At 43.3% G+C, this 20,312-nt stretch overlaps 2 protein-coding genes across 3 annotated transcripts; one reads left to right on the top strand and one right to left on the bottom strand.

The window, feature by feature from the left end:
* Positions 1–345: 345 nt before the first annotated feature.
* On the top strand, positions 346–1,920 carry BBIP1 (BBSome interacting protein 1). The gene is made up of 2 exons (XM_079313243.1): positions 346–503; positions 580–1,920. Exons 1-2 carry the CDS (start codon positions 458–460, stop codon positions 753–755), a joined length of 222 nt encoding a protein of 73 aa, XP_079169369.1. The 5' UTR covers positions 346–457; the 3' UTR covers positions 756–1,920.
* On the bottom strand, positions 1,401–20,030 carry PDCD4 (programmed cell death 4). 2 transcript variants are annotated; one of them, XM_079313236.1, is made up of 13 exons: positions 19,880–20,030; positions 15,715–15,862; positions 14,504–14,600; positions 10,879–11,175; positions 10,272–10,366; positions 8,514–8,627; positions 8,035–8,256; positions 7,675–7,772; positions 6,270–6,384; positions 5,426–5,533; positions 4,221–4,331; positions 3,331–3,470; positions 1,401–2,162 (listed from the first exon to the last, which is right to left on the bottom strand). In XM_079313236.1, the coding sequence occupies exons 3-13, from the start codon at positions 14,541–14,543 to the stop codon at positions 2,102–2,104; spliced, it is 1,401 nt and encodes a 466-aa protein (XP_079169362.1). In that variant the 5' UTR covers positions 14,544–14,600; positions 15,715–15,862; positions 19,880–20,030; the 3' UTR covers positions 1,401–2,101. The 2 variants fall into 2 exon arrangements, with proteins under 2 accessions (XP_079169362.1, XP_079169361.1); XM_079313235.1 differs by lacking the exon at positions 19,880–20,030 and adding an exon at positions 16,788–17,096.
* Between the last annotated feature and the right edge of the window lie 282 nt (positions 20,031–20,312).

Raw genomic sequence — 20,312 nt, 5'->3', positions numbered from 1 at the left:
GTACGCCCCGGCCACGCCCGTCTGCTGGCCGGTGTCTGTTGGGGATTTTATTTACAGAATCAGAAAATAAACCATAAAAGCGCCTCAAAGCCTGAGTTCCGCGGCGGGCCCCGGCGGGCAGGCAGGCAGCTGCTCGCCGGGGCCGGGCAGGCCCGCGCAGGTGGGACGGCTCCGCCCCAGAGCAGAGCCCGACGCAGCTGAGGCGGGGAGCGGCGTCCCGGAACCCCGGGCCCGGGAGAGCCCCGGGGAGCCGCTCCCGCCGCGCCCGGGGCTGCCCCGCGCAGCGCCACGCTAAGGACTACAATTCCCAATGCGCATTGGGGCAGCCGGAGCCCCGTTAGGCCTACCACTCCCAGCATGCTCTGGGGGACACGCCCGGGTTGCGTGGGCGTGGCACCACGCGGCGCGCGCTGGGAGCTGTAGTTGGCCCCGGGGGCGGTGCCGCGCCGGAGCCGCCATGCCGGAGGGAGCGGGAGCGCTGCGGGAGGTGCTGCCCAAGCAAGGTACCGGCGGCGAGCACCGCCCGGCCCGGCCCGGCCCTGCCCGCCGCTCGCTCACAGCCCTTTTCTCCCATTGCAGGGCAGCTGTCGGTGGAGGACACGGTCGCCCTGGTGCTGTGCAAGCCCAAGATTCTGCCCCTCAAGTCGGTGTCGCTGGAGAAGCTGGAGAAGCTGCAGAGGGCGGCGCTGGAGGCGGCCCAGCCGCCCGAGGCGGCCCCGCCGCCGTCCGCGGGGGCCGCGCCGCCCCGGCAGTAGCGCGGGGAGGGTCGCGCTCGGGCCCCGCGATCGGAGGTACCGCCGTGTAACGGGGCTGCCGTTAAAGCGCGGCCTGACCGAGGCGGTGCTGGGCGGGGAGGCCGCGCGTCGGGCGCTGTTGGTGTAGGAGTTGTGCGGGTCGCTGCCCGGGCCGTGTTTTAAACGCGTCCTTAGAGGTACCGAAGCCCTCGGAAAGCGGGAGGAGGCGAGTTCCAACCCTCCTGCTCCAAGCCGGCCTTACCAGACCCGCTCCAGCACTGAAGCGCTTGGCTCCTAGAGCACAGCGTCTTCATGGCTCTGGAATGGCTATTCCCAGCATTTCAGAACACCTGAAATCTTGACATGAGACTGAAAAACAAAGGAGAGGCTTTACCGTGTTCCTGTAAGCGAGTCTTCCCTTAGAGCCGTCTTGTTCTTGAGCAAGGGCTTGGCGAAGCTCTGCTGCAAAGAGACATCACAGTATCTGTGCCAGCCTGGACACTCCTACGCAAGTCAGTTGTGTTTTCCAAAACAGATCTGGTAAATACTTAGCATGAGCTTAATTATTCTGTGCTCTCCTCCTGATTGCAATACCAAAGGCAGTGCTAGATGTACCGCTTAATTTATTCTGTTTAAAATAAATAAAAAGGAAGCAGAAACAAGAGCTTCACAAAAAATATTTTTAATATGTTTTACCAGAACTTTTCACTTTTCCAGTTACATAGAAAAAAAGACAAGTTTGGTACATGGGGGCTGAAACCAACCAGTGTTCTCCCCTGAAACAGATGAATTAAATCTTGTGACCCACCTGCATTTTCTTGGGCTCTTTAAAACAAAGAAACTGCTATTTGTTTTTAACTCCCAAAGCACAGTATTTCTTTAGCAGCAATGGAAATGGGATCACAGCAGCTTAACCTGACCCTTCTATAATAAAGCTTTGTATAAACCAGTGATTTTATGATGACAGCACTGTCCTGGAAAGAGCGAGCGGCAGTCAGACATCGATGCACACATGGAATGATTAGGTCATAAACATGGCACATACAGAGATAGCTTATTTCAAGGCACCACCACAGCAGAGTGGCCAGTTGTTCTACTATATGCCCAAAGAAAGAACACTTCTTCCTGAAATTTACAAAACTATAAAAAAAAAACCAACAAACAAACAAAAAAACAAAAACAATTTGTACCCAAAACATGTGCTCTTAAAAAAATACGAACTGTGCTAAGCAACTCTTAAATTTGGTATGTCCTAGATGTGTGTACATACACACATACACACACCAGAGGAGCACGCGTGCTGTATATATCGATAGCGAGCTATGTTCCCTTTCAACTTGTAAGGCTTCAGGAGGCAGCTCTCACATTCAGTAGCTTTCTAGCTTCAGACGACCCCCATCTCCTTCACTCACAAAACGCTTCCTGCCCCTGTAAGAAAGGAGAAAGTATCTTTTCAGTAATTTACAGTAGCATTGCTTGTTTTTCTCGCTGAGAGGAATCTCCTCTTGTGTCTTGGTAGTCAAATGTAAAGTGTGAGTTCAGCAGGGTTAGCAGTGATCACAGTGTCAGCTCAGCTGCATAAAAATGCTAGTTTGGAAACCTAGGGATGGTGGTTTTCTACTTAAAACTGAAGTACACAAACCAGAAATGCCTCTCAACATATAACTGGTAACCAAAGTATAATCAAGCTTTTGATGCAATGATGACTCTCAACTCTCCCACACACCCAAACCTGCAAAACATTTGATACCAACACACACACAGTTTTAAGTGTAAAGTCCACAAATGGAGGCTGTTCTTGATAAAGATGCTAACATTCAAAGATCCTAATTTATCACAAGCTGTCGAGATGGTTTGAGAACTCTAACAAAACACCCAAAATAGAAAAGACCTGTCAAATAAACGCATAAAACTGTGAATAATAGTTTTAACGTCCTATTTTAAAACTTACATATATTCCCCAGAGGAAATGAAACTTCCTAACAGTTTTGTGACCAGTAAGGAGATAACAGCATACTGATTACATACAGTTCACATAGCATTATTTATGCTATGAGTAACAAAGCCATAACAAACCAAATTCATTATACGAATCCCAGGATAGCTACAAGGAATGGGGTGTACAGAGCTTATCCCATATTTGTCTCCTGTTCCTTTTTATATAAATATTAGGACTGCTTGTCTCATCTTGGAACTCTACTCACGCTGCTTGGTAAGTTCAAACCATTTTTAAAGGATTTTTTTCTTTTTCATTTCCCCAGGATAGCTGACAGTTTTCCACTGTCGCCTACATGGAACCATTGTGACACCTGGATCTTCCAGCTTGGTTCTGTGCTGATTTCTACTGAGGAGAGGCAGCCTTTATCCTCTGGGAATAAAGCACTGAGGGGTGCTGCCTGGGATTCACAGGAGGCTCAAATATTTATCTCAGCCTCAACAGTGCAGCTTCTTAATGCACATTTTACCAGTCCAACTGTTTGTCCATCCTCCAGCTTCCACTTCCAATCAGTAACACTTTGGTGTAAGATGCTACTCTCTGTAACCTATGATAGGAATGAAGAGCAGTGCCTTTGCCTATCTACAATGAACCAAGTACCTTGAAGGGCAGAGGTCTCTCAGTGGTTTGGAGATGATTCCAGCCTGAAAGCATTCCTCTACAAAGCGCTCGAGCACAGAATAGGAGTGTGGCACATCCAGGTTAATGTCTGGGATTTCACAGTAAACCCGTTCATAGCCCTGCAGTGTAAGGATGCAAATAATCATCAAGTTATTCTGTGATTTTATTGCAATGTTTTTAAATACTCTTTTCATTCCAGAGGATTTTTTTTAATATGGTTTCACTAACCTAAAGCATTGTAGCTGCAAGTCAGTAGAGAAACAAGGTATATAATATCATCCCATACCATGGCAGTATACAAGTATCTATCTACATAAAAACACAACCTGAACTTCTAACTTCATTAGAAGTCAGAAATACAGTATGAAATCTCTATGTTAGCCTGCCTGTTATTACATGGGTACTAACATGGGAAGAAAATTAATAAGTCTTCCATGTAAGTGAACAAAACGTGGCCACAAATGACCAACACAAGTTCATGCAGCAGGGGAGAGACTGGGAGCAACCAGAGATGACTTCATCACTTCCCACCAGCAACACAGCTGGGTCAATTTTTACATAAGTGTTTGTGTGATCCCCAGTCTGCCCTGGGACAGAACTGCTGTCTTATACTCTCACCCTGAGAAGTAAAGTCACAGATGATTCCAACTGTGCAAAATACTGGTTTCTATACTGCTCTACTTGACATTTGTGATTAGTAGGCCTTTATTGTACTACTTCAGTCACAAAGAACTACCGGATAAAAAGAAATTTAAAAGACAAAGCAATATTGCAGCATTTTAGATTATTAGTTTGAACCATTTAATTGCATAAAGGCAGCTGGAAATTTTGGAAGACCTTATGAAAAGTTCTCTAAATGCCATACTTACTCTTTTCATTTGGTCCACAGTAATGACAGAAGATTTCCACAGAGTTTTCAACAAATCCAGTATCATTTTAAAGGTCTTTTCTCCAGTAGACTCCAAAACCAATACAATGGCCTAAAAGAAATTATGCAAGTATTTTGACTAAAATGAAAACACTGCTTCAGGTACAAGATGTGTGACCACATGAAGTACAAAGAAGAGTGAATGTGTTATTATGACTTTTCTGGGGAAAAAAAATCCCACTGTGCTACAAGCACTCACAATTTCAGATTATTATTATTATTATTAATATTATTATTATTATTATTATTATAGAAAAACGGATGAAAAGTTCTTTGGATAAGATAAAAGGTAGGAAAATCCAGAAAGGACTAGACAAGAGTGAAAAGCATTTCCTTTTTCTCTCTGGTTTCAGCACTATGGCTATATCCATATGGCTGCTGCAGTACAGATGGCAATTAATTAATTTTGTGAAATTAATTTTGTATCCATGGGGTTTTAATTTTGTATCCATGGGGGTTTCTTATCTGTGATTTTAGAAGGACTCAAACGCTTAAAATCTACAATATTTCACAATCCCCATCAACTGAAAAGATTCTGTAGTTCTGTTGTGAAGGCATTTTCAATAACAAGTCAATTTACTGAAAATGGAAGTTTGTAGATTGTGGGTGTTCAGCCTTATTGATAAACAACCATTTCCCAATTTGGCAGATAAAAGAGTACAAATGGGAACAGTCTCCCATATAGGCTGGGTCTCAAATATGTAAGCTTTTACAAATAGGCTGGGTGCAACAATCCCACCCTGAAAAAGGAAGCTCTATAAACTTAACAAAAACAGGTAACACCCATTAGAATACCCAGATATCTGAAACTAGGAGGAAATAAACACCAAAACAAAGCATGGGAGGGTTTTTTTTGTTGTTGCTATTCCTCAGCAGAAAACAAACAGAAATCTTAGGAATTTATAATAATCTGAATTCAACTATTCAGCCCCTCAAAATTACTTCTGGATTTTCCCAAAGTCAGCAGCAACTTACTTTTTGCACAATGCACACACAAATGAGCACACAAACCATTAACTTTACATGAAACAATTTAGTTATTCAAATAACAGAGCAAGAAACCTAAGCTTCAGATGCCAGTTATATTATTTGCATGCCCACATCAAAATACCAACAATTATTAAAGTGACTCTGATTTCTCCTTACTTCATATACAAGTTCATGGTGAAAATGGGGTACTTCCAGTTCCTGAAGGCAGCGTTCTGCTTCCAATACATCTCCAGAAAGCAAATACTCTTTCAGCAACATGTCAATCTATAGAATTTTAAAATGAAAACCCAACACTAATTAGATACAAAATTTAAAAGCTGTCAACTATTTCGATAATCCACTGTCAACCCAGCAGTAAGTTAGTTCCTCAAATGTGCTGCCAATGCTTTTATAAATGTAATTAAATTCAGGCATCAATTAAGTGGAGACGTTATCAGTAGCCTGAAACACAGTGTAAGCCAAATACCTATCCACAGTGTTGATACAGAAGCACCAAAATCATGGTTTTATAAGCTGTATCACCATAAAAGGTGCATATGGGTGTCATTAAGTTTATCCTCTCCCTTTAATGCCTCCTCCTATCTATGATCTGTTACACTGCCTACCTAGAAATTATATCATCACCTTTTCCTTTAGGCCTGCTTACTTTATAGCATGGATCTCTAAACATTCCTGTTTCTTCCTCTCTCTTTTTTCAGTAAGTACTGTGGTTTTGATCAGCAATGCCAAAAAAATATTAGTTTATCTAGTTTAGCCAGTTTCATCTTGGCTTTTTTAATTACTTCATCACTTTATACTGCGAGGTCTTAAAAAGCTGAATATACTTGCAATACAGAATGTTGTACTAGCATGCTCCCACCAGTGACAAATACTACAAAACCAACGAAATTATCTTCATCAGTTCTACTACTTTATCTAAATTAATTATATAAAAAAGAAAGTCCAAACAACAAAACAAAACCAACACTCATGACATAAGGCATGATTTTTTTGCCATTACCTCTTTGACCAGGTGTTTGACAGACTGCTGGCCCCCTCCTGCCCCCCAGACGCTGTCGATGCGCTTCCCTCCCTTGCTCATGCTCAGCAGCACCGTCGCTCGGTCCAGCGCAGCTCTAGAGGCAAAGTCAGTGCTTAAAACCTCATGACAGAACTTCACTAAATGCATTCTCACAAAAAACAGCTGAATATTTTCTTATGGAGAAATGGGTTGTATCCAGACTCTTCCAAGAATGCAGCTTGGCAGGTGGATCTCAAACTAAAAAGGCCTGAGTTGCTGCCACACTCAAGAACAGTTTTCTACTGAAATACTATTTTCCATTTGGGTCTGAAAAATTATGAAACCTTTAGAATTTAAGCCAAAGAAAACACTTCAGAAGGTAAATATGTAGTTGGAAAAACAGCACAAGCTAGAGATGCCTGCCAGTTTATTGAAAAGAGAATTAAAAAGGGAAGTAAGGTAAAAAAAAAAAGAAGTTGGGGATACAGTATGTACCATCCGTGTAAAGGCGGAACAGTTCTCCCAGTCCTCATGCTGGGGACAAGCCAATAACAATAACTCTATTCACCAAGATTTAATGAGCAGGAAAGACTGGCCAAGAAATAACAAAGGCAGCAAAGCATCCCAGATGTGCACAATGCAGGCTACAATCCTTCAAATCACAGGAGACATTTATATAAGTGACAGACAGTTTTCTCAATTTGAGCCCCCAAGGTAGAGAGCCAAGAACTGCTCTTCCTTCTGAAAGTGCCCAACTATAATCATTGCCAATGCAACTTCTGGAAGAAACAGGAGTTCAGCACCTCCATATTAAGCCTGAAATGTACACTTGTGGGGGTAAGAAAAATAAAACATGACTCATTATTAAAACATCCCTCTTTGACAGAGATTGCTCCTTCAAACTTCTCACACTGACATGGAAAACAATTGTACTTCTTGACAAACAGAGCATTACAGAGAAAGTCTCAGAAATCACTGCACAAGCTTCAAACCTTTGTAAGGCAAAACAGTTAATCCCTTGTGTATTTCACAACATATTTACAGCAGCTGTCCCGATGCTATATTTACCCATTAATCACATTAAAGCTTTTTCTAAGGCAAAACCTTCCATAACCACTTCTTTCAGCTCATTTTTCACCTTCAAACATAAGCTGGACAACTAACTTGACAAACTGAACTCAAATGTAATACATTTTTCACAACTCACTATTTCTCCTCTGACTTAAGTCATTCTGGATTTTGTTGGTTTTGTTGCAGATTTTGTGGTTTGTTTTTTTTTTCATTTCAAATTGAGAAAAAAAAAAAAGGAAGTTAAAGAACTGCATGATTTATTCTGAAGCTGGAAATTCCTGATCATCATCTTTGGCATAGAAAACTATCTCAATATAGAAAGCAAGGAAATTACCGAGCTTGGACACAATCCACTGTGCCTTTGTAGCCATCTATGTAGGTACTGCTTAGGATCCCATCTCCAACAGCTCTGGCAATGAACTGGCCCACCAACTGCAAAAAAACAGAAGCATTTTTAATTAAATGCTGAATTTCAAAGAAGTTCTAAGTAGATAATTATAATGTGCCTGGTTTTCTGATTTTATTTAAATGAGCTGTTTCAAAGTAAAAACACAGCCTGGGTAATTGAGAGAGGATTACAGACAGTAGGAAAATCAATAGATATTTTTCAAAACACAGAGTCTATTTAGTTTATTTGATCTATTTTAGCCACAAAAAGCTTTTGACTACTGGCATAAAGATTTACAAATAATACCTGTGGTGCCCTGGGAGAATCCAACACCAATTCAGGTAGTTCTTTGAGCAGTCTATCAAAGGATTTTTCCACATCAGTTTTGCTTACTACTGTCCCACAAAGGTCGGAGATAAGCTTAGATGTCATTTCCCTGTGACTAGCCTTCCCCTCTAATGCCAAGGAAACAGCCAGCACTGGCACACTGTATTTCATTTCACCAAGGTTTAAATTCTTCAGCATCTCCTAGATAAGATTTGGAAAACAAAACAATGAGATTTCATAATTTTTATTATTTAAATATATAAATAGACCTCAAATATTTATGTGCTTATACAATTACATATATGCTTCTGCTCCTGTAATTAATATAACTGCTTGTGTATTCTTATAGTACATTTCTTGCCAACTTCTCTATAAACTCATTCATAGCTGGCAATTGCATTACCCTGTATGCTACAGGTTTGACCCCCAAAACAAAGAAATAAAGACACATAACATACCGAAACTTCGTTAGTATCTCCATGTTCAAAATACTCCTGGATGATTGGTGTTAAAGTTTTTTCAAATGCTCTTTCATCGAGAGGTAAAACTACTGTTTCATAGACACAGTTCTCCTGTTTTAAAAGACGGCAAAAGCAGATACCCTTACTATCTTTTCTTGCAACTTATGTAGCACTAATAGTATCAAAATAGTGGTTTTTTTAATCCTTAATGCTCTGTTCTTGGTAGTCAATATTCTGCCAAAACACATTAGACTCTGTCTCTACTATTGAATGTGGACAATGCTGGCTAATTGTCATACTTCTTCATATTTTGAATTTACTGTTAGCTGAATTCAACTGAAAGGCTGAATTTACTGTTAAACAATGGTAAACACACTGAACTCTGTTCCTAGGACTTAACTGATACCACAGGAGCAGAAGTCAAGTGCTTCCATACTGAAGGGAGAGCAAAAGAAGCTCCTGCCCCAGCCCAGCAGAGCTGGCTGTACCACAGCACCTTCCCCTGCAAGTGGCACTCCTGTCCCTGGCAGGAACCTGCCTTGCTCCCTCTTCCCTGGTGACTGTGTGACCAGACAGGTGGTGCCATGCACAAATCACAGAAAAGGCATTTTCACAGTATTTGTGAGCAAAGGCATTCCCTGAGGAAAAAAAGAGGCATGTAGGAACTCCCTATGTATCACCTGTCCTGCAGAGTTCCAGCAGCACCATCTCTCCCTGCTCTAATTCAGTTCCCTGCTCTGCACCTATAGAAGCAACATTCAGAGCAATACTACACAGATGACTAAAAACATCTGATCAAAGATGTTTTTCAACCAATGTTCAATGGAAAGAAACTTTTCATGATCAAGAAGTATAGTAGAAATCAAAAAAACCTATCATTCCATCACACCTAAGTTACACAGAATGTTCATTCTTTATTAAACTTTGTTCTATGCACTTGTCAGCTCCATTTTTAATGGCTATTTCTGTTAATATAAAGTGCCAAATTTTATGGAAAATTGATCCTGGAAGAAGGCTTTGATATTCTCAGATACCATTCTTTCAGCAGCTATGGCTACAGCAAACAGCCTCTACTCAAAGGACACCACCACTGTTCTGCTTATGTCATACAGAATGTACTTCTGGTCAGTCTTGCAATTGTATTGATCTCAGAGACTTTAGCAATCTCTGTTTGTAATCACCATTTCCCTTTCAATTACAGAAAGCCCCTCTGCCCAATAAGCTTTGCTTTCTTTCCCCTTCCCCCAGTAACATGGCTGTAACATACAATCTTCCAAAACATATTTTAAATAAACACATGTCAGAAAAATATCCAAGCTATCAACTTCCTTAAGTGCTTATACCAAGCAGACAAGACATTGGGCAGGCTGGGAATACAGGGAAGAGAAAAATCTATAAAGGATACTGTCCCCACTAAATTCCCAACTTGAGCAAGTCTGTGTTGCATTTTTAACACAGTGTCTGTGTGCAATATAGAGCAGCACTGCAACATCCACCTCTCTGGGAACCAGCAGTGGAGAACATCAGGGAAAGGGATGCTGCTTACTCAGGCAGAGAAAGAGGGCTTGGGGATAAGATTTGTGAGTGTTACACTCTGACTTGTACATTCACTGACTTTTTACTAGCCAATCATCTATTCTTGAGCATTAAAATGAGCATTTCAGTGTAGCCAGGCTGACTTTCATGCTAACTCATAAGGCCACTGAAATCAATAAATGGAAATTTAAACCAACACTGCAAAGAAACTTTGCATACCTGGTCATCGTCATAATTAGGATCCTTAATATCTACTTCTTCCACGTCATACACTTGACCTGGTGTGCCCCAAACTCCTTTACCACCTGCTCCACCTGGCAAAATATGGGAGAGTAAGGACCACCAGTTTACAAACAACACTTCTGATTTCAACACAACATTCTTTCACTCAAAAGTGATCTATCACTGACAAACAATATATGCTGAAGAGGGTGTGTTCGTCTGAAAAGTTCCCACTTCCTCAGCCACTTTTCATCACTTTCCAGTAAGACACTAGAAGTAGTATGGGCTGCACATGAATTACTGCTGAAATTGTGCTTTCAAATACAGCCATGATTTAAACTTGCATTAGTAACAGTCCCATGAACCACCAAGAGTTCAGATTTGTGTATTAAACCTGCTAAGGAAATTAACTTCCCTTGAAGACAGATGTTGATTGATCACAGACATATTATATTTGCTGCTACCTACTAACTAACACAAAGGGCCAAATGCCTGCACAGAGACTGAGATTTATAAAAACAATTCCCAGCAGAAAGAAAATGTACTGTGCTTTGAACAAATCTTTATCTTTCTCATTCTACTCTCTTCACTAAGCTACACCAACCTTTCTTTGGTAGACCTCTTCCCTTTCCAGACCGTGATCGCCTGTCCAGGAGTTTCCCCTTTGGGCTGGTTGGTACAACTCCAATCTTCAGTGTCTCTCCATTCTCACTGACAGAGTCTCCTCTCCCAGAATCTCTAGAAGAATTTTTCCTCAATCGTCTCTTTGCTTTAGCATTTATTTTGGCTTCAGTAATTGAAGTTGCAGGAATCCAATTTCCATTGATTTCAGTTTTTCGTTCCTCAGACCCGCCATTTTCTTCATCACCAGAAAATGGAGCATCATTTAGATTCTCAAGTTCTTAAAAAGAAGATAGAAAAAATTTTTTTTAATTTTAAACCATTTTATGTTAGAATACCAAAACACACTGCATTTAGAAAGGATTATTACATCATACAGAACTCTTGTTTTCAACAGTGTAAAGGCAAACATTGTTTTTAAGGTATGTCTACATATTGCAGTAATAAGGAGTTCCTTATACCCCTGCACAAAATATCCGTAATCTAAACAGAGCAGATGTCAAGAGATGGAAAGCAAATTAATAAAACCATACATAAATATATAAACCACAGAAAACCCCACCCTTGTTAAACAAAAACCATCCAAACTCCTAAGTGCATTAGATCTAAGCGCCTCATTCTCACTCCACCCACTCTTCTCTTGATTTAGAAACAAATGAAACTGCCAATACAGTAAATTCTGTAGGAACTCACCAATGTTACAAGACTCTTTTCCAAAGTGAAATTAACTCCCTAAATCATCAACAAACATTCCCCTTATTCAATTCAAGGCATTTCAAACACAGCTCACTAGCAAGAAAAGCAACAATTTAGGCATAGAAGAATATAAAAACATCACTACTTTTATGTTTCTAAGGTTATGTTGGGGGGGAAATGCTGTTCAATACAAAGCTTGGAGAGCTTGGTAATGAAGACTCCTACAATACACAGTTCTTGGAATCAGTGGGATCTCTCTTCTCTATGGATTATCCCTCACTGTAGCTTCTGTCAAGACTGCTTCTAAACACAACACAATCAAATATAATAGGTTTGTTTTGTACCCAACAAAAAACTCTCATAACTTAAGGATCTGTAACTATCTCAGAGCACTGAGAAGCACAATAACTTCACTCTGTGGAAGCTAATGCACATTCAATGCTTAGGTCTAAAGTCTTGTTGCACAAAGTTAAATTGTCCCCCACTTGAGCTGTGTGGTTCAGCAGAATGCCTGATTTAGAACATTATAAACAAAAACTTTCACAAAGTATTCTTCCCCTTCTTAACTAACCAAGATTGAAAAAAAAAAAAAAAAAAAAAAAAAAAAAAAAAAAAAAAAAAAAAAAAAAAAGCACCTGAGAATCTATTTACTTTCCAGTGAGTACTCCGGGCATCCTTACAAACTAGAAGACACACACAGACAGAGAACAGCCTCACTTCTCTGTTACAAAGTTCTCTGTTCCTTCAGAACTGAGTAGAGTCTTTAGAGAGACAACCCACAGCCCCAGCACTAGGAGGGCATTAAGAGGGCACTCAGAAGAAACTGTTTTTCCAATGCTTTACAGAAAGCCTCACTGCCATAAACCTAGAATATGAAGAGTACTCAAAATTTGCATTTTTTCTTAGCTAGTGCATTAATTCACCCTTCCACTACCTTCTCATCAGAAACATGCATTTTGCAGTATTTCTCAGAATTACGTTTTTTACTTCAAACAAAAAAATTCCATTAAAAATTGTTTTTAAAGAGTGGACTAATAGAATATTTGGCAATCTCCAAGTGTTTACCCATATCAAAGAGTATATTAAACTGAGCAAACTTTGATGGAACTGCCTCTTTTGTGCTCAAAGAATTTAGATACTGGTGTTCATAGATGGGAATGCTACAGTTCAGTAATAATGCCGCCATTCCAGGCTAAGCTTCATCTTTCCACTCATTACTCCCACAAAAGCATTCCTTTTATGCTTGCAGCAAGCTAAAAAAGAAAAGTATGCATCACATCCAGGAAAAGATTTCTCACAAGCAGCTTTCTCTGTTTGTCTAACATTTTAATAAAACAATGAGAGATTTGCATAAAGCTAGCAGAGGGGAAAAAAAGAGCAAACCCAAACAGGTTTCCTTCCTCTCATTGCCCAGGAGACTCCATCAGCAACAACCAGCTCCTCTCAGTCAAATGAACTCAAATTCTTCTTCATGCTCAGTCTCCCATGAATTTCTCCACTTCACACCTGAGACCTGGCTGTCCAGAAACTCCTCTCTTCAACGACCACTTACTTTCTCCAAAGAAAATGGCCAACAATTAACACAAGTCAGTCCTGACTCTGACAGCTTTAAGGGAGGCTACAGTCCAACCTCCCTACACAATCCTCATCTCAGGTTCAAGACTAAAGGAAATCCTCCACAGGAAACACCTAACCCATAAGAATTAATATTTTTCACTGCACTACTACACAGTTTTTTATATAACACTGTCACTTCCAGCTGCAGCCTCTTTCTCCATAATATGTTAACCAACTGGCCCTCCACTATTAGTTACCCAGTTAGGCTTGAAAAAACAGACTGAACACATATACTGCTTTCCAAAAAAACTTAAACTAAAATAAAGTAATATAAAATAAAATAAACCTATGCAACGGTGCAGATCTTCCTTCCAGCTTCTCATTTTCACATCATATAACATATAGGCAGTAACAATTTTCAATCAACTTAGATACTTTGCTTACTATATATTAAGAAGTTATCCAAATAGATCTCATTACCCTGCCACTAAGCCTAGCAGACTCACTTAAAATCTGTGCTTCTATGGGCTACCCTCATTAACAAAGCCTTCTACCAATTTAAACTGCACAAACTCTGTCAAACCAACTCCCCTGCAGCTTTCCACCTATTATCCAAATATAATTCTAAAATGTTGAGTACCAAGGTGTCTTCTGCATTAACCTAATCCTGTTTAAATATCAGAAATCATATGGAGTATATTTCCACCTCAACTGCATTACCCACCACCTTAACATATACATGTGTTATTCTGAAAAAACATTTAAAACCTCTTTGACATGAAAGAGTCAGTGCAGACCATCATAATCTTTGGAAGATACAGAAAACAACAAGAATCTGTGTTACCCTGACTAAGCATCATAAAATAAATGGACAAAGCAGTCCATTTCATGGCAGTCTCTAACATGTACTTCCTAAAGTTTTCCCATGCCAGCCCACTTCCAGTCAAGCCCTTCAACATTCATTTCCCCTAATTTTAAGTTAAATTGTTGCATAAAAGCAGAATTTGTACCTCTTACACACCTCTACACATTTTTAAGTTTATTTTTTTTTCACACCAGCACTACTTGAACACAGATGATAAGGAGACAAGTGCCAACTACTATCCAGTAACCTACAGAAATGCTAACTTTATTATTTTAATAAATTTTAAATAACCACAATAGAGCAGAATTCTATGATATATAATTGAAAGAACTATTTTGTACGTTTTTATTATTTTTTAACCACTATTGTTAAAAAGCTATCAGGTAATACATTTCTTTCTAAAGAGAACACTTCTGGTCAGCTAAATTTTAAGAAAAAAATTTAAGAAATTTTAAGGAAAAACCCCAAAACAACTGAATATATTACTTACCTGTTGGGGTAATATAAATGTGTTCCTTTTCTATTTCCATAGCTGCTTAACAGAGCTGACTGTGAAATGTAAAGTCTTAATGTTTTCCCTCCAAGGCCTAAACAGAAACAGAAAAGCTTAGAGAACAAAAAACACTAGATCAAAGTAAAACGCAAAAGCTTCACTCACAAAATATAAAAATGGGGGGGCTTAAGCTATAAGTAACTATTAGTCACAGCTGAAGGTAAATGGCGTAGCAAGAGAGGAACACCACCCTCCAAGGGATCTAAGCCTGGATGCCTTAGCAGCTGTCAGTTCTGTTGCTTATAAAGGGGACAAAAGCCGTTATTTTAAGGCTAAAAGCTCCATGTACACAGCTTTTTTAGCTGATAAAAGCCACCTCTATCAACCTAGACTGTCCTGTTCTGCCAAGTGCTTATCTGTATGAGTGTACAATATCAATGTTATAATTGCACCCACGAGAGAAACGTTCTTCGTGTGAGTGATGCTGATAAAATGGTACCAATGTATCGAGTTCAGCCCAGCCCTTAGAAAACAAGTTAATTTTTGATCCTCCCCTCAAGGACACAGTCTTTGTTTTACTGTATGTGTACATATAGCTATCAAGCTTTCACATCTGTGCTTCTGCACCCATCAAACACTCCTTGCAACCAGCAATCTGCAAGGGATAAAGTTCTCCTCGTTTTAACACTCCTCTTTCTCCCCCTTTCCTAGTACCTGCTGTTCTCCAAACCACCTCATGTCACTCTGAACATGGCACCATCCATCTTTCCTTTCTGTGTACAAAAAATTAGGCACTCCCAGAATTTCCTTGTACACATTTTCACAAATCCCTTCACAGGCCTGGGAACATTACTGGTATTTGTGTCTGCCCCATAAGAATTCTGTAGTCTTTTTTTCCCCATCTCATCCTTTCCTGCCCTGAAAACTGTTCACCGTTGAGTGGCAAGATTGTGACACCAAACAACTGCATTCCCTTCCCCTTTTCTTCTCTTCCCTGTTTTTCCCCTTTCATGCCCACTTGCCTGCCACAGACCCATTAATGGCAAATGATTCATCATGGACCGTTAGCAATAAAGAAACTCTGGTTTGGGGCACAGCTGTCATGGTCTTGTATTTCCTAATGCCAAACCAAACAGTTGCCAGCCCTGTGGAATAAGAGTCTTCCCTGCCCCACACATTTTTTAAAATAAATATTTTTCATTAGTTACCTCAAGCAATCATTCAGGAGTTCTCAAGTGTTCCCAGTAACTGTTGGTTGAGATACTTTTCCGTGTGGGTCTCAGTCTAATCTGCTCAAACTACCTTGTAAGAACAGTTTTATCCTTCCTAGTGGAATGTTCCATCAGTTGTCCACCTCTTGGGAAAAGACAAACAAGGACAAAACCCGTGTTAAATAATAATCACAGCTTTCATCATTTGTAACCAAGTTCTAAATTTCAAGCAGATAAATACTCTTCCTGTACAGGACCCTCATTGAAAACCCCCATCTCGCACGTGGCAACAAAATAAACAATAACCCATTTTCCAAGTGATACCATTCTGAGATTCAGCACCCTACTTTGCTTATAACAAGGATGATGGAATATCCAAGCCTTACAAGTGCTGCTGTCATACTGATCAGGAGATAGGAGAGACACTCTCAGCTTAGCAATGCACCTTCTCACTGACTCAAACCAGCTGGAGCTTCAGGATACTGGGATTTATCACTGTATCCAAAACCCATCATTTCCTGATTTGCAGATTTACATCACACAGCACTACCGATATAACCACAGAACACAACTTGCAAAACTGCCTTAAAAACATTAGAATCCACGTTGAAAGAGATAATACAGAAACAAAATGGACAGAAGCCACTTAAGGCAGAACACAAATGCCATGGAAATTTTTAAGATGAATCAGTGATATGAACGGTACTTTTAAAGTAGTTCATAAGACAAGGGTATTTTTATAAGCCACTGAAATCCACCAATAAAACACGCTCGGTGCTCTGCACCCACTACCATTTCTTGCACTTCATCTAAACAGGCAATTCTACCTCAGCAGGCACATTAACCTTTAGAAAAACCACACGCAGGAGGACAAAGCTTCCAAAAGTTATCAAGACCTCCTGTAGGTGCAAAGCATCCCTGAATAACTTCCAAATAGCATACGCTTTTTCCCCCTTCTCCCTAACTTTCGACAAACACCCCCCATCACCGAAGCTTTGGAGACGTGCCAAGACCAGCTGCCGTTCTGCAGCCGCACACACAAAAGCCACGGGAAGATTCGGTACTCCTACCAACCCCGTGCCGCCGGCCGGGACCAACGGCGGCGCAGCGCCGGCGATGAGGAGCGGGCGGGACTGACGGCTCAGGCCGCCGGACCGCGGGCTGCAGGCCGCTGGCAGCGGGACCGAGGGCTCAGGCCGCCGGGCGCGGCTGGCGCACAGGCACGGGCCCGACAGTGCTGCCTCGGCCCGGGAGCGCCCGCAGCGCCCGGGATTTGCCCGCAGCTCCGCCGCTCCCTCAGGGCCGCCGGGGCCGGGCCGAGTCCCCCTCAGCCGCCGCCGCGCGCGCTCCCGCTGCCGGCCGTGCGCGCGCGCCCGCCCCCATCCCCGGCCCCGCCCCCGGCCCCACGCGCGTGCCCGCCCCCTGCCTGCCCGTGTTTTCTGCCCCAGCGACACGGCCACCCGCGGCACGGCCATTGGCTGCCTGCCGCCCGCCCCGCAGCCAATCGGCGAGCGGCGCTGGGCGCGCGCTCGGCTCCCAGGGTAGGCCGGCGGAGAGCGGGGAGGGCGAGACCATCGCGGGTGGGGCGGGGGGGTGGGGGGAGCGGGAAGGAGCCATTGGTGGGGGGAGGGGGCGGGGGGTGAGGCGCACCTGAGCTGCGCCCTCCATTTCCCTCTGGGACACCGCCCGGAGCGCCCACACCGGACAGCATCGCCTGAGCCCGTCCGTGGAGGGGCCGGTGTGGAGCGGCACCCCCCGCGATGTGGGAGAGCGGCTCCTCCCATCCTGCCTGGGGGTGCTCGCTGTTAGCACGGGGCAGCCGCGGAAACGCGGCAGCTGTGCCTGGTTACTCCTCCACGTGCTGTCCTACTTCTTTAATTAAAAGTCTGGTTTTTTTCCCTTTTCTGAAGCGAAGCCATCAGTACAAATAATCTATTACGTCTTATCTGTGTGTGTTTGTCTCTGCTAATAAGGGCCTGCCTCTCCACACCAGCCCTTCCCTCAGCACGGGGACAGGGTTGGGCATGTCGGCGGCGCGCTCCGAGCTGCCCAGGGCCGGGATCCGGGCGGGATTCCTGCTGCCCAGGGCCGGGATCCGGGCGGGATTCCTGCTGCCCCAGGGCCGGGATCCAGACTGGATTCCTGCTGCCCCAGGGCCGGGATCCGGGCGGGATTCCTGCTGCCCAGGGCCGGGATCCGGGCGGGATTCCTGCTGCCCAGGGCCGGGATCCGGGCGGGATTCCTGCTGCCCCAGGGCCGGGATCCGGGCGGGATTCCTGCTGCCCAGGGCCGGGATCCGGGCGGGATTCCTGCTGCCCCAGGGCCGGGATCCGGGCGGGATTCCTGCTGCCCCAGGGCCGGGATCCAGACTGGATTCCTGCTGCCCCAGGGCCGGGATCCAGACTGGATTCCTGCTGCCCCAGGGCCGGGATCCGGGCGGGATTCCTGCTGCCCAGGGCCGGGATCCAGACTGGATTCCTGCTGCCCAGCCCAGGGAGGAAGAGCTGCTGCCGCCGCCTTCTTTTCTATTTTCCCCTGCCGAAATGCTGCAGGTTTGGGATGGACAGCCAAACCCTGCATGTCCGTCCACAGCCTTCCGAACTTCCCACCTCGTTTTAGTTTACATTTACCCTGTTTACTCTGTACGAGCTGCCTGAGGGCACACACCTAATTAGAGATGACAGTCTCCTCTCATTGTCATGTGCCTTGCATCCATTCAGGTCTCTCCTCAAAACTCAGCTCACCCTTTGTTTTCTCTCCCTGATTTGTCACTCCAGAGAGCCCAAGCAATGAGGGAAGCAAATACAGATCCTTTCTGCTTTGGTACTTGTGCATTGCAGGACTTTCCAGCTGCTAGCAAGAGAAACTTCCCCACTAACGAGATCATTACTTGACTTTCGTAGTATTAATACATATTTTTTTCCATATAATTCTACTCCAGATTGGTGTACTTCTGATTGAAATAGCCAGATGAGCCGAAGTTCCCTTGTATAAGAGCCTCTGAATTAATTTACTGGCCTAGCTTTGCATGAATCATCCAAAAGAGGTTTAAGATTTAAAACAACATTATCTGTTAAAAGAATGTGCAGCACAATTGCCATGTTTTCATGATACTTTCCTCATCAATCAAACGACAGAAAGAAAGCCTTTCTTGCTCATGAAGACACTAAATTGCAGATTTTTCAAGTCAGAACAGTCCAACGTGTTCACACAAGATTTTTTTCACACACGACCTAGAGGCAGCTTTAAAAGATGTTGTTTCCCTATTAATCAAAAAATAGTTCCTAGTTTGCTCTTTGCACCTCTGCTGACTCGTATGTACCAAGCAAACTACCACAGTGTCATCACCGAAATTTGTAAAATTCATTCTACCTATTAACATTGGTCGTGGAATTCAGCTTCCCCTGCAGGGTTGAGTGGGGCTTTAAAGAGATTTTTCAGTAAAGAGGAAAGAAGTTACAGAAAGACTGAAACAGTAATCAGAGCCTACACAAGAGGAGATGGCACAAAATACTGCATCATGCCTATCACACCTTTTAAAGCACCACAGAAAATTGCTAGAGGATTTTCTGCTAAAATTTAAGACCGGATCACTTCCAAGAGGCCTAAAAGCTGGGTCAGTAGTCAAAAACCCCCAAACCATCCAGCACACCTCCAGACAAGAAAATTGTGTTTTTTCTTCCTTCTGCTGAAAGTCTCTATTAGCAGCTGGGTTATCAAGCACTGAAAACCTCATCTGCACGTATTTTCTGATCTCTAAAGCACTGTGACCTGAAAAAGAGCTGAGGCGCATGAAAGATAATTTGTATTTCTCCATTGTATCAACCAGTCTACTAAAAGACATCACCTCCTTTTCCCTTTCTAACCTCAAAGCTGCCTGCATTAACTACAAAACAGCTGATCACATGCTAACCGCTGAGCTGTAGAGCCCTACTCGCTCCCTCCTGCCCTCCCTCCCCCAGACATATTAACATCAAACACACCACCAAATCCCCATAAAAACAAGACAGCAAAATTTCTCCTCCCATGGCAAAAAAAAAAAAAAAAAAAAAAATTAAAACCCCCAACTCTTTGGGCCTTTTCTGGTGGATTTGCAGCTCGGGGCAGCCAGGGAGGGGTGTTCAGCTGGACCCCGCTGCTCGACACCTGCATCCCGGGTTACCTGTGCCGTGCCCCGGCCCCTCCTGCGCTTCCACCCCTGCAGCCGCCGATCACCTGGAGCAAATGCTCGCACGGAGGCGAGCAGGTCACTTTCTAGCAGCCTTCCTTCCTTAGAGCCTGCTGGGTTGTTTTCAAACTCTCCCCTCCCTTTCTCACAAGCAGGCCAAGCCCTCCCGTAACACCCAGGGGAGGAATCCATTGGCTGGAGCTCCCCAAAACGCGTGGAGCAGCCCTTCCCCCCGTGCGATGTTTGGTCACAACAGCCCCGGTGTGTCCGCGCTGCCCCGGCCGGGCTCTGCCTTCGCTTCTCACCGAGCTCAGCCCGGGCTGGCGCTGGGCTGACTCACGCACGGCTTCCGACCTCCCGCACCGCGCGGCAGTGAAAGGCAGAGAGAAATCGCCTTGGCTTAGAAACACCACCGAGCGTTTCCCCT

This window comes from Erithacus rubecula (genome assembly GCF_903797595.1).
Source record: "Erithacus rubecula genome assembly, chromosome: 9".
In the NCBI taxonomy this organism is placed as follows: domain Eukaryota; kingdom Metazoa; phylum Chordata; class Aves; order Passeriformes; family Muscicapidae; genus Erithacus; species Erithacus rubecula.
This window is presented reverse-complemented; position numbering and strand designations above follow the sequence as displayed.

Excerpts from the sequence above, each read along its gene's own strand:
- BBIP1 (XM_079313243.1), top strand. The coding sequence starts at position 458 with ATGCCGGAGGGAGCGGGAGCGCTGCGGGAGGTGCTGCCCAAGCAAG. Across the intron at positions 504-579 it reads GGAGGTGCTGCCCAAGCAAG|GGCAGCTGTCGGTGGAGGAC; the intron begins GTACCGGCGGCG and ends CTCCCATTGCAG.
- PDCD4 (XM_079313236.1), bottom strand. The coding sequence starts at position 14,543 with ATGGAAATAGAAAAGGAACACATTTATATTACCCCAACAG. Across the intron at positions 8,628-10,271 it reads CTAATTATGACGATGACCAG|GAGAACTGTGTCTATGAAAC; the intron begins GTATGCAAAGTT and ends CTTTTAAAACAG. Across the intron at positions 6,385-7,674 it reads GTGGATTGTGTCCAAGCTCG|AGCTGCGCTGGACCGAGCGA; the intron begins GTAATTTCCTTG and ends CTTTGCCTCTAG.